The sequence below is a fragment of the Anarrhichthys ocellatus genome, unplaced genomic scaffold, assembly GCF_004355925.1.
Source record: "Anarrhichthys ocellatus isolate YVR2014 unplaced genomic scaffold, GSC_Weel_1.0 scaffold144, whole genome shotgun sequence".
NCBI lineage: Eukaryota > Metazoa > Chordata > Actinopteri > Perciformes > Anarhichadidae > Anarrhichthys > Anarrhichthys ocellatus.
The window spans coordinates 453,421-466,701 of record NW_022280174.1 but is presented as its reverse complement, the minus strand read 5'-3'; the positions used below and the strand labels follow the sequence as shown (position 1 = coordinate 466,701).

General features: G+C 42.7%; 1 protein-coding gene across 1 annotated transcript in view; it reads right to left on the bottom strand.

Annotated features, from left to right (window-relative positions):
- Window positions 1-1,995: 1,995 nt before the first annotated feature.
- Window positions 1,996-13,281, bottom strand: part of map4k2 (mitogen-activated protein kinase kinase kinase kinase 2) — a 41,177-nt gene continuing 29,891 nt past the window's right edge. Inside the window, exons 28-29 of the mRNA XM_031877695.1 lie at window positions 13,135-13,190; window positions 1,996-5,025 (exon numbers count right to left, since the gene is read on the bottom strand). Of these exons, the coding sequence (XP_031733555.1) occupies window positions 4,938-5,025; window positions 13,135-13,190 (144 nt within the window). The 3' untranslated portion in view covers window positions 1,996-4,937. The remainder of the gene's footprint in view (window positions 5,026-13,134; window positions 13,191-13,281) is intronic.

Here is a 13,281-nt window from a genome sequence, read left to right as displayed (position 1 = left end):
AAGACGTTTCAGACTTGGAAGAGGCCAAAAGTGGATTTTGTGAAAGTAAACAGTTTCATAGATTTTCTTCAAAAAAGTGGCTCAGGACAGTTGATTTCACTGTTTCATGATGTTTTTATTAGAACCTGATGCTTACACACGTTTGCTCAGGCTGGAAAGAGGCCAAAATTGGACTAGATGTGCATCACACTGATGATGTGGTAACTTAACTGCAAAGCATTGTGGGAGGAGGAAGAGCTCTTTCTGGTAGATGAAGTTCAGCGTCATCGTCTCGTTTTCCAGATGATGTTGATGGTTGTGTGCTCTTCCTTCATGCAATATGATGGAGAAGATGGAGAACATTTAAACATAAAGGTAGCTTTAATCCATCAGCACAGTAGACTGTTATTACACACTGATCTGTTTGTTCTCTAGAAGCTTCTCTTTACCAGACTCAGTGTGTCCCTTTGCTCCTCCAACTTAGGTCTTCTCATGGCAATAGGACAGTTCCTCCTTGATGATATCAGATCATCTTCTCAAGTCCATTCACGATTAAAAGAAACTTTATTCTCTTCAGGTGGAGGGAGCAACTGCAGGTTGCTTGGCAGAGGCTTTAGGTGGAGGTTCTAGTTGCTACCAGAATGTGCAGGTGCTGATTCTCGCTTGAAGGCTGCAACCTGAACCTTAGGTGGAGGCAGTGGCTTACCATTTATTCAATGAAAGCAAGCCTCAATCAAGTTCATTTCATCTTTTCTCAACATAGCTGTGGGCCTAGAAAAGTTCACAGTTCCTTGCAGATATATAAGCAAAGAACAAAAGGATTTTCTGAAAGTATAATTGATTTTTTACTTGTGTTTATGGCCGGACATATACTTTTGAGCAGTGGCGGGCCGTCAGGGCCTGCAAGGCCTTCTCTGCTGGCCTAAACAGAATCACAAAGTTATATCTATTTTATAATTTAATAATTTAATATTTTTTCTTAAATACACTACATGTATTATAATTTATAAAAATATTATTCCCATTATCTTATTTTCTCATTGCACAGCTACTGTCTTCCTCAGTTGCTCTGCTTACAGTGCAGCTTGTTTTAAGTAGAGCTTTTATCCAATCAGATTTCACCGCTGTGTCTCTAGGTAAGAACAGAGGCAGAGGCCTGCACACTCTCCCCTGCAGCCAGTGCAGATTAAAGTGAATGGGGACGATATTGTTGATTGTCATAGTCTTCAACCAATCAGATCTTTAGTTTGACATGTTGGGCGTATTCTTTGACTATCAGAGCCTGCACGCCGGCCTATAATGACATCAGCATTACATGCCGCTCAGTGTCTATGTGTAGTTTTGCCGCGAGGTGCAGAGTGTGCTGTGATTGGTCAGTGGGCGAGCACGTGACTATCATGAAACGAAACTTAACAGCCAGCAGAGGCTGATGGGTCACTGATGGGTCACTGATCACATCACGTGATGCAGCTCAGCCAATCAAATATGGGCATTCTGACTGAGTGAGATGCACCATGACATAGGGTGCTGAGAAGAGGAAAGACGCTGCAGAGCAGTACGTACAATGCTCAAGTTGTGAAAGTAAAATCATAAGACGATCTCTTTGGGCCGTGACTTGTCATTAAGGAGTGATGGTGGGTCCCACAGCCAGACCAGCTGAGAACCACTGTCCTCCATGAGTGCAGAAAACATTATATTTTCCTGAATATAAGCTTCTGCATTTTCCAGATGCTCTAGTACTATTCAAACGTATTGCAAGTCTCGTACCGAACGTTACGTACATTTAATATGTACATAGTTACAGCCTTAGAAACTGATATCTGTGGCGCCATCATGTGGTTATAAGGTGGTATTTCAGCTGCAGGACAACAGTCGGTGTAGTTTGTCTACCTACCTGGTTGATCCTGCCAGTAGCATATGCTTGTCTCAAAGATTAAGCCATGCAAGTCTAAGTACACACGGCCGGTACAGTGAAACTGCGAATGGCTCATTAAATCAGTTATGGTACCTAACAGGTATGAAATGCACGGCCCACCACTGCTTTTGAGTTATATCTTTTGTTGGTTTCTTACGTACTTGACAGCAAAACATATCGTGGAGTAAATATTACATTCACAAAGGCTTGTAATAAAGATATTCTTACATGTAATTGAAACCCCTTAGGGCTTACAATTTCCAAAAGCTCCCAGATAAAATAAAACATTAAGAGTTGTTTTTTTCCTGTTCAGAAATGGAAAATAAAGTTTTGAGCATTACTGTATTCTGACAGTTGACTAAACCTCTGTTGAGGCTACAAGTGAATCTTTGTAACGACAATGAAACGTATACTTCAGCTTGAAAGGATATTAAAATCTTTATTGTGCATATTACAACCCTTTTATACCGTAAAGGCATACTGTATTGTTATATACTTAAAATGTATACACAATAACAATAAAAACGTCTTAAAAAAACAAATATCCATATGCATATTATGTCTTTCAAGTATGTCTCAGGGAAAGGTGAGTGTTACTTGTACAGTTCCCTTTCCATAAATAACAAATATCATTACGCACAAAACTCTCATGTAGTGGAATTTAAATTTTAGTCAAACTAGTAGAAGTACACTTTAATTGCATTCAGTTTCTATGGCACCTCATGTAATCAAATGTACGTTTAGCCTATGTTTAAGTTGAATTAATAAAGGAGGGAGGAGGGACACAGTTGTTTGGCACCAATGGGTAACTGACGGCAACGAAAGAACACTTCAGGTTCACATATAGAACAGGACTCAGCCTCTCTCAACATGGCGGCACATTCACGAACATTAAAATACATTTAAATTCGATTTTCAGAATGATGTGGTCTCGGGTAAGTTTACATTTGAGGGGTTATACACTCTTTGTAATATTCAAGCCGATAATCTAAATATCACGGACATGTTCTTTCATTAGGAGCAGTATGGAGTCCTCTTTTTAAATTGATTTCATACATTTAGATTAGTGTACCGACTATTCATAATGAACCTGAACACCTCACGTATTCCTTTAATAAACAAACCAAACAAGGCAGGTACTCCAAAAGTAATCTGCTGTTTGAGTGATGGAGAATCCTCAACTAAAATCACTTAGTGCTGCTTTGGCTCGTACGGAAGATGATTAGCGCCACATGTGAAAAATGTAATTGAGTGAAATTCTTATAATTAGCACATGCATTCTTGAGTTATGGCCAAAAAACGTGTTTTAAGAGGTCATAGTGACTTTTGACCTCCAATTATAATCAGTTCCTCCTTGAGGCCAAGTGGACGTTAGTGCCAAATTTGAAGAAATCCCCCTCAAGGCGTTCCAGCGATATCACAAGAATGGGACGGACGAGAGGTCACATTTATCTTGACCTTTGACCTCCAAAATCAAATGAGTTCATACAGCCATTCTTGAGATATTGTGTACTTGGGTCATTTTCACTGCTGTTGCACACTTGAACCGTGCCAGATCAACGTCAGCTGATGGACAGTCCATAATAAATACATTTTTGTGAGAAAAAACAAACATATTCTCAGCTTTTTTGTTGAGTTGCCTCTTAGCGAAATGCTCTGAGTGAATTTAAGTTCCCCCTGGTAACTAGTGATGCTGCGTATATTGCTAGGGCTTTTATTGTGAAAGGTAAGAATGGAAGGAGTAAAGCGGTGTGCGCTGCAGATGTCAATGAATACGAGGACAATAAGCATATTTAATAAATACTTTGTGGATGTTTGTGTCACAACTCATGGGTTTGTCTCAGTCGTACTGCTCTTTCCTCTCAACATTTTTCCTTCATCGCAGACAATGCATAATGGTTTATAGTGCCTGGTTAGTGACCACTACTTTTCATGATGCATTGTGGGATACATTTAGTCCACCATATAGGGTATAATAATTCTCACTATACACTGGGAACAGCGGTAATAAATGGCAAACTCACTATACAGCCTCAGAATTCCCACTTTAAACTCAAATTAACATTTCTCATGTCGCCCTAATCATCTTCCGTAGCTAGTTGACATACAGTATATGCCGCGTTCAGGTCATATGGGATGGATGGTAGAAGTGTGAAAGATTTCCATGTTTACAAATTTGGAGCATTCACGTCATTAGACAACTTTCCACTAGCCCCATACTTTGGCTTCTGTATCACTGAGCACCAACTTAGATAAATTCAGAGCTTTCTGAATAATCTGACTTTCACGGTTGTGACTTGAATGTTGACTGGAAGCGAAAGCATTAATTACAGTAACTTCGACATGACATGAACGCAGCATTACTGTGTGGACAGACACATATACCCAGAAAATTATCTGAGTGATGAAGCTGCAGTTCAACCAATGAAAAAAGAAAATGCTTTCACTTCCTTTACAGTGCATCCTTGTGGCTTTTTTGAGAAACGTTATTACTTTAAGGGGATGTTAAGGTTGATTTGTGTGATTGATGGACAGACCGTCTCAGCCTATCGCATTTGGTTCCTCCTATTTGACTAAATGTCCTGGTTCCAGTGACTGACAAAGACGGCAGCAAGCAGTAAACAAATAAAAGCTTCAAAACAACAGTTCAGAAACGTATGAGTGCTGTCACAGATATCATGTCCACGATTTTCTACAATCTGACAGCAGTAGATCTCAATTATCAGGAATGGAACTGTGCTCCCTGCAGCAGTCTCTCTGGGATTTAAGATGGGAAGAGAACATTTGTTTGACATGAAAATCTTGGCTTTTGCAGCTTTAATCAGCAGACGTAAGAGTTAGAAATTGTCTCTTGTACACGTGTCGCCAGACCGCTTACAGTTTGAGTCTGGATGGGAAACTGAATTTCATACTGACATTTATCACGCATAGACAGTCAGTGCTGGGGTCTGCTGCGGCTTGGTTTTCCGCCACTGGGTTATAGAACTGATCTGCATTTCTCTTTAGTGTGAGTGCTGAAGAAGTTGACCCGTATTTTTCTCTCTCAGTAGCTGCTTTCATGTCCGGTCAGGATGTACAGGTTGCTGAGTGCTGAGGGCTCGTCTGTTGGTGTGCTCTGGAGGATGATGTCCCTGTACAATGTCAAGAATGAAAAAAGGGGAGGGGGCACGATCAAACAACCAAAGAAACGCAGAGCTGGCCCAATGCTTCAGTTTATGCTAGCACACAGTATCTAAATCTGGGATTTGAGGGCACTATAAACACATAAGTAAATAATAAATCTCACAATGATACCTTTAAAAGAGGAAAGAACACATTCCTTATCTTAATAATGAACTAAAATTACCACCAAGCGGCCTTAAACTTCTGCCAGTCAAGTTGCAGTTTACATGCCCGTCTGTCGAAAATGTCATGACTTTATCCTGATAGAAATTTGTGCTTGGAGGCATTTCGTTCACAAGAAACACCACTACTCAGTGATGGGCCGCCAGAATCACAAAGTTATAGCTATTTCATAATTTAATACTTTTTTTTAATACACTATATGTATTATAATTTATAAAAATATTTTACCCATTATCTTATTTTCTCATTGCACAGCTCCTGTCTTCCTCAGTTGCTCTGCTTCCAGTGCAGCTTGTTTTAAGTAGAGCTTTTATCCAATCAGATTTCACCTCTGTGTCTCTAGGTAAGAAGAGAGGCCCGATGCCTGCAGATTCACAAGTTGAATCCCTTTGCAGTTTAAGTGAATGGGGACGATATTGTTGATTGTCATTGTCTTCCAACAATCAGATCTTTAGTTTGACATGTTGGGCATATTCTTTGACATACTAGAGCCTTCTAGCTAGCCTACAAGTACGTCAACATTAACGTGCAGCTGGCCCAGCATGGAAAAGGATTTGTACAAACGGTATTTCAGCATAGGAGAAGCGTTGCACATTTTATGGCTGGGAATGCATTTTATTTGCAACTGAGCATCTTGGTGTTTGGAGCCGTTTGGAGATACGCTACGCTAACCAAGGCAGCAAAACGACACACTCACAAACTGCGGTGCTTTTGAAAACTTTTGGAGAGACCCGAGTGGATCTACAGCTCAACGAACACGTTCGCAGGACGACCTCTGACTGGAACTGAACTGAACCAATGTTCTGTACAACCGCGGTATTAAACTCTTCATTAACAAAGAAAGGAGGATGGACTTTGTCTTTAAGTGAATAGCAGCTGTGGTAAGTGAATTGCTTTTGTGTTTTTACATCTGCAGTAGTGTTACTACTGTGTTCATTTGTCTATCATGTCGTTTTTATGATATGGTTAATATTGTTCCCTCTGATGTGAATAATATGGCTCGTGTTCTTTAGTGTGCGGTGGAATACTGTTTTAGTGCTGCAGTGTTGCTGGATTGTCATGCTTTGTTGTGATATGAATATATGTGACTGGTTCTTGCGAGTTTGTTCTTGTCATTGTGTTAATTACATTGAGTCTGACTATATGCATTTTCGCTAAGCTAGTTTAGCGTCACGTGTAGAATGTTTTTCATCCGGGGTCGGAGTGTCAGGCAGCTGTCTGTTACGACATGTGGGTTGCCAGTTTGAGCAAAGTCCCCCTAAAAAATTATATTTCCCACAATTTAAGCTTCTGCATTTTCCAAATGCAATAGTATTATTCAAACGTATTGTTCGGTTTGTAAGCCTCGTTCCGAACGGTTTAATACGAATACGTGTATTGTTACACCCCTAGAAACAAATAACCGTCTCAATCGCTACTGCTATGACATTGCCAGCGAGATGCTGGTCCAGTGTGTGTGTCCCCGGCCGGGGCCATTGACCAACTGCCTGACTTTGTGGGCTACTTAGCGCCTAACCTCCGGAGTAAAAGTGAGTGTGTCGTTGCGCACACAGTGACTTCGGTGAAGAATGGGGTTACTACCGCCCGTGTGTTAAATCCTACTGGTCGAGACATGGCACTGAGAAAAGGCATGCATCTAGGGGAGTTTTTCTCGGTGAATGAGTCTGAGCTTGTGTCACTCCCTCAGATCCCAGTGGAGACAGTTTCTGCCAATTTATCCACTGAAGTCCCTTTTGGATCACTGGAGGAGTCTCCGGCTAGTCAGCAGCAGAAGGCACAATTGGTTGCGTTGCTGGCAGAACACCAGGAGATATTCAGCACATCCAGAGGAGTGACTGGAAAATGCACGCTTATTCAACATCACATCAAAACTGGCAATCACCCTCCCCTGCGACAGCGCGCCTACCGGACTTCACCAGAAAAGAGAGGAGAAATAGACAGGCAGGTGGCAGCCCTGTTGGCTGACGGGGTAATTGAAGAGAGCTGCAGCCCCTGGGCCTCACCTGTTGTCCTCCTAAAAAAGAAGAATGGTGAGTGGAGATTCTGCATTGACTACCGTCGCTTGAACAGTGTAACGGTGAAAGACTGTCATCCCCTTCCCAGGGTGGATGGTACATTGGATGCCTTAGCAGGCTCCCTGTGGTTTAGCACATTAGATTTCTCTAATGGCTACTGGCAGGTTGAGGTTGCTGAGGAAGACAGAGAAAACGGCCTTCACGACGGGCAGGGGCGGTCGATGCCTATGGGCCTCACCAACTCACCTGCAACGTTTCAGCGGATGATGGAGCTGGTGCCAAGAAGGCTGCCATGGCAGGTGTGTATGGTGTATCTCGATGATGTTCTGATATACAGCCCCACCTTTGAGAGCCATCTCTCCAGTCTGCGTGAAGTTTTCTCCAGGATCCAGACGGCAGGTCTCAAACTAAACCCTAAAAAGTGCCACCTAGCTCAAGATCATGTGGTGTTCCTGGGGCATGTTGTTTCTCGCCACGGCCTACAGCCAGACCCTCGAAACACCGACAAGGTCAGAACTTGGCCTACACCACGGAATCCAACTGAAGTGAGAGCGTTTGTGGGTTTATGCTCTTACTATAGACGTTTTGTGAAGGACTTTGCCAAGCGTGCAGCACCTCTGCACCACCTGACGTGTAAAGGCACACCATTCCAATGGACCACTGAATGTAATGAGGCTTTTGAGTATCTTAAAGGGGTGCTCTCAGAGGCCCCGATCGTCACTATGCCTGACTTCAACGTCCCCTTTAAAGTGTACACAGATGCCTCCATGGAAGCAGTGGGGGCAGTGTTGGCTCAAGACAGGGAAGGACTAGAGAGAGTGGTGGTGTATGCTAGTCAGTCGCTCACTCCCACCGAAAGGCGCCGGTCCACGTTTGACAGAGAACTGTGGGCTATAGTGTGGGCTGTACACCAATTCAGACATTACATCGGAGCGGCTGCCTTCACCATTATAACCGATCATAAGCCTCTGTTGGGCCTCCGCACCATGTCTATTGACAAAGATCCCACTGGAAGAAGAGCACGGTGGATATTGGAGCTGGATCCTTTCAACTGGGTCATTCAACACAAGGATGGAAAACAGCATACTGATGCTCTCTCACGGCGGCCACAGGATCCTGTGGCTGGTACGGTGAATGACGCCTCACGAGAAGTTGCCACACATGTGAATGCAGTAGGCTCAGACAGGGAGTCGGGTGTTTCCCAAGCTGACAGTCTGTTGACACCGCCATCCGCGGCGAACCTCCCGACGTCTAACCTTATCACAGGGGGGCAGCCGTTGGAACCGGACAGTGAGATAAATGACCTGTACTGACATGCACTTTCACATGATTGGACTGGACTGAAAGAATTGCAACAAGCAGACCCAGATATTGCTACGGTGTTGGATTGGAGGGATTCTCGACCATCTCGGGGCAGATGAGAGACAGCTCCAGGTGGCTGCGGAAGCTATGGACTGAATATCCTCGTCTTTCTGTGGTGAATAACCTACTCTGCCGGAGAGTGACGTCCTCCCTCACTGGGGGTGCTCAGTATCAAGTGGTCGTGCCTTCATTGCTTGTCCCTGATGTGCTGCATCATCTTCATGGAGGCCATGTGTCGGCGCACTTCTCAGTGGAACAAGTGTGGGAAAGAGCAAGGCAAACCTGTTACTGGCCCTCTATGTTCAAAGACCCGCAGAGCCCCTGTGCCTAAGCACCGGGCACCAATGGGTGGGTCCCAAGCGACTCGACCATTCCAGAGAGTGGCAATGGACATTCTTGAATTACCAGTGACTTCTAAGAGCAACAGATATGTGTTAGTAGTAGAAGACTACTTTTCCAAGTTTGTAAACCTGTATGCTCTTCCTAATCAAACGGCCCAATCAGTGTCTGTTTGAGGATTACGTGCTGGTACATGGCGTTCCAGAAGTGGTTCACAGTGACCAGGGCCAGCAGTTTGAAGCTAGGGTTGTTCAAAGACTGTGTCAACTTTTAGGGATTAAGAAAACACGCACCACGCCGTATAATCCCAAATCTGACGGCATGGTCGAAAGATTTAATCGGACTCTCATTGATCAACTGGCCAAATCACTGCTTGCCTGCGGAGGTGAATGGGATGAGTATCTGAAACAGGAGGCTTTTGCCTATAACACATCTGTTCATGCTTCCACTAACTACACACATTACTTCTTAACTCATGGACGGGAAGCTCGTGTCCCGGTGGATGTGTTGGTGCCATTGCAAATGGTGCGCTTGGACTTGCCTCTTTCTCATGCTGACTTTGTGACCTCTCTGGCGGAAAGGCTGGAGACGGCTTTTTGTGGTGTCAGACAGTGTGGTGCTGATGCCCATGAAAAACAAAAACTGTACTATGATGGAACGGCACGTCATCAGCCGTATCGAGAAGGAGACCTCGTATGGCTGCATAATCCTACGGAGGACTGCATGAAACTTGCTCCGCACTGGAAGGGGCCCTACAGGGTCCTGGCTGTGTTGGACTCTCAAGGGGAACCAGGACTCATCTATCGCATTGGCAGTCCTCTTGATCTCCACGGACCAGAGCAGGTTGTTTATTATGACAGACTGAAACCTTACACTTTGCTACGGCCTGCTGGTTCTTCAAGTAGCCTCCCAGCTTCTCCTCACCATGCTCCTTCGCTACAGGACGAGGGGTCACCAGAGGAGGACTGTGCGGGGGAAGAGCCACGGTTCACTGGTGGCACAGAGACTGTTTTGGTTACGGGCACCAGTGAACCACAACAGACTGTTACTCATTCAAAGAGAGTTGTGAGACAACCAGCATATTTAAAGGACTTTGTCACTTATCGTTAACTGATTTTTGAGTGATAAATGTGTGAATATGCCTGTCAACATGTTTCTTCATTGTAGCAGCACATGCTTTATATGGATGGTGTGTCCAAACGCTATGGGGTATCAGCCATGTCTGGTGTCTATTGGGATTAGTGGGGCATATTTTCTGGAGGCTGTGCAGTTGGGTGATGGAAGGGTGTATAATGTTCTTTACTGCCAAATGTCGTGTTATAGAGACATGTTACGGGGATTGGAAATGTGATTTTTTTTTTTGCACTTAGAATGTTTAGAAACGGGGACGTTTCTTTATGGAGGAGGGGAGGTATGTAAGCTATTATGTTGAGTATGTTAAGAAGCAGGGTTCCTGTATATGTGTTGTGCGCTTTTATTGTGAAGGAGGAGACGGAAGGAGAGCGAGGGGAAAGAGGTTCGGAGAGGTGTGTGTGACAAGAAATAAAGTGGCTGCCATCTTGGCGCCGAACGCAGAGCCCCGTGTTTGTTATTTTATTATTATCCTAAAGTATAGGCGCAACATAAACCCTCGGCTAACTACTAAGAACCCTTTCCACACTACTACTTCTATTCATTCTGCTACCATCACAGGGTAGCCTCTTTTACCTACTGGTTGTTTTCAAGGACATTCCAGTTTGTTAAATACTCTTGTCCAAGGGCGTAGGTTTGGTCTCAGCATTGGTAGGGACACTGCCAGCCCCCCCCCCGCCATCTAAAAAAGTCTTAGTTGACATCAGGGCCGTTTCTAGGATTGAAAGAAAGGGGGGGCTTAGCCCCAAGGGGAGTGTCATGTTTGCGCGCGGCAATTTTGTATGGGGCCCATTTGGGGCCGCGGATATCCATTGTTTCAGACAGTTCATAGATTGGTTCAATCAGAAAGTGTGATTTTGCTCTGTAGTTTTGCTTGCATTCAGTATATGATAACACAAGAGACAGAATTTGAGGGTCATAGTGAAATTTGACAACACAAATATGAACTTTTCTCAAATAAAGAATATCCGCGTCACTCCCAAATCCTAATTCTTAAAGGGACCGCACACAATGGATGGAGAATGGACCTGACAGTGTCAACTTTATATCGTTAAGTATGATGATAGGCTATTGGATTGTAATTTGAAGGGGGAGAAAACATGCAAATCAGAACACACTCACATATGTAGCATGTTAGAGTTATAAATAACTTGTCCATGTGAGAAACAATAGTTTAATTTAATGACATCACCAAAATAAAAAAATATATTTTTTTTTCTTCTTTTTTTTTTTTAAAGCCAATAATGCCAAATTATTTGGCTTCAGCCCCCCTCAAATAGGCCTAACGACGCCCCTGGTTGATATTATGTTGAACAGGCAAACTTTATTAAAATATATTAACATTTGTGTAACTTGGAACTGATTTAAACATAACAGTAACAAAACCTTAGTTTAAATACAAAACAGTATTCTGCACCAAATAAATAATAATAATAATCGCGATTAAACGCATGGATTTTTTGCGATTAATCGCGATTAATCTCATTGTTATGGCAAAGTTCAATAATGAATTCAAAAGTAGTGTATTGCGCACTTTTATTTTAAAAGTACTGCTATATGAACAAAAGGGCAATAACATCTGGTTTGTAAACACTTTAAATAAATCAGGTTATTTTTAACAGCAGTATTCTCTTTACACAGTAGCAGTTCTATCTCTTCACTATCTGTGCTCAGTGTGCTGACTGTATGTGAAACGTTCCACTGCTGTGCAACACGAATAAAATGTTTCAGCATGTTTCAGCAAAAATGTCTGTCTTCATGACAGACAGAGCATGTGAATGCAGCTCTACTGTTCATCAATATAATGCTGTAACTCCAAGGTAATTAGTCCCAGCGATCAAAGAATAAAGACACTTTACGCACAATTTAGGTGTATTTTCCCTTTAACTCACGAGATGCAGTTAGTATGTTTTATACTTAATGTGAATATAATTCATACTTTGTTGGCATCTTATTCTGAAAACCGAATGTTCGTCTGAAGAAACCGGATGTTGTCTCACGTTAATCTTTCCGCTAACTTTCACGGTCCTTCGCTCGCTCCTGATCTGTGCCGTTTGAATGCGTTTACCGTGAATTTCACGTGAAAGTGTCTACTGAGTTGACCACGGAGATCTGAGTGTCTGAGGCAATTCAAATTAACAAAATATTGGTGGGGACAATTGTGTCTTTCCCAAACTTTGGTCGTGACTAGTCCCAATGGACCCTATGCAAACCTACGCCCTTGCTCTTGTCAATAAACTACCACATGAACATTAATATGTCCATGAAAATAACTAAGTCTTTTTAGGTGGTACCTTTTTGGTTGTAGGGCCTAGAAGTTCCTAGAAGGGCCAATAAGTTCATTGTCAGCTGAAGGAAATTGGAAGAATTTTGAATTTTCCAGGACAATTGATCTTTTCTCTTATTTCCCATGTGCTTTCCACAACTGGAAAATCGGTCAACTGTTTTTTAGGTTTTCCAGGACACTATGCGTTGCTCGGTAAGAGAATAAAACCAAACAGTGATTGGATGCGCCAAAATATTCTCCAGTTAAACAGAGATAAAACTGAAATTACTGTTTTTGAAGCTCCCAAAGAGCAATTGGAGTTCGCTTTTTTTCTCCCGTTGAAAACTTCATTAAAGCTGGGGTAGGCAGTTTTTTCTTCTTGGCTTCATTGGGCAAAAAGTTCCATAATAAGCTTTCAGCATAGTAATTCAAGTGGTACCCCAGGGAAGGCAGTTTTCTGGAAAAGGCAAAAAAAAAAACAGCAAGATTTTGAACGCGTCTGCATTTGTAGCAGCCAATAAAAACGCCCCCTCTCTTAAATGACCTGTGATTGGCCAACGAGCTAGATTTTCTAAAACCTGTGAACAGAGCCAAGAGGAAGTGACGAAGTTTTCTTTCAGATCACATGAATAACTAGACATTGTTATGGATTCTTTTGCCCAATGATGCTAAAACTGACCTGCCTACCCCGGCTTTAAATTTTAGCTTATTTTGATCTACAATCAGTACTACTAGTATTGTTTCATCAGTGAAGAACCAAAGTGTTTTGTTAGAAAATGTACCTGTTTGTTCCCAAGACTCGGAATGCTCGACTCGCATCTGTAATTTCTTGTGTCACCTGCAGATAAAGAGGACATTTTTATAGAAGTGGTAAACGTATGACAAACACACGACATCAGCTCAGACCCGTCACGATGCAAATGTTGAAG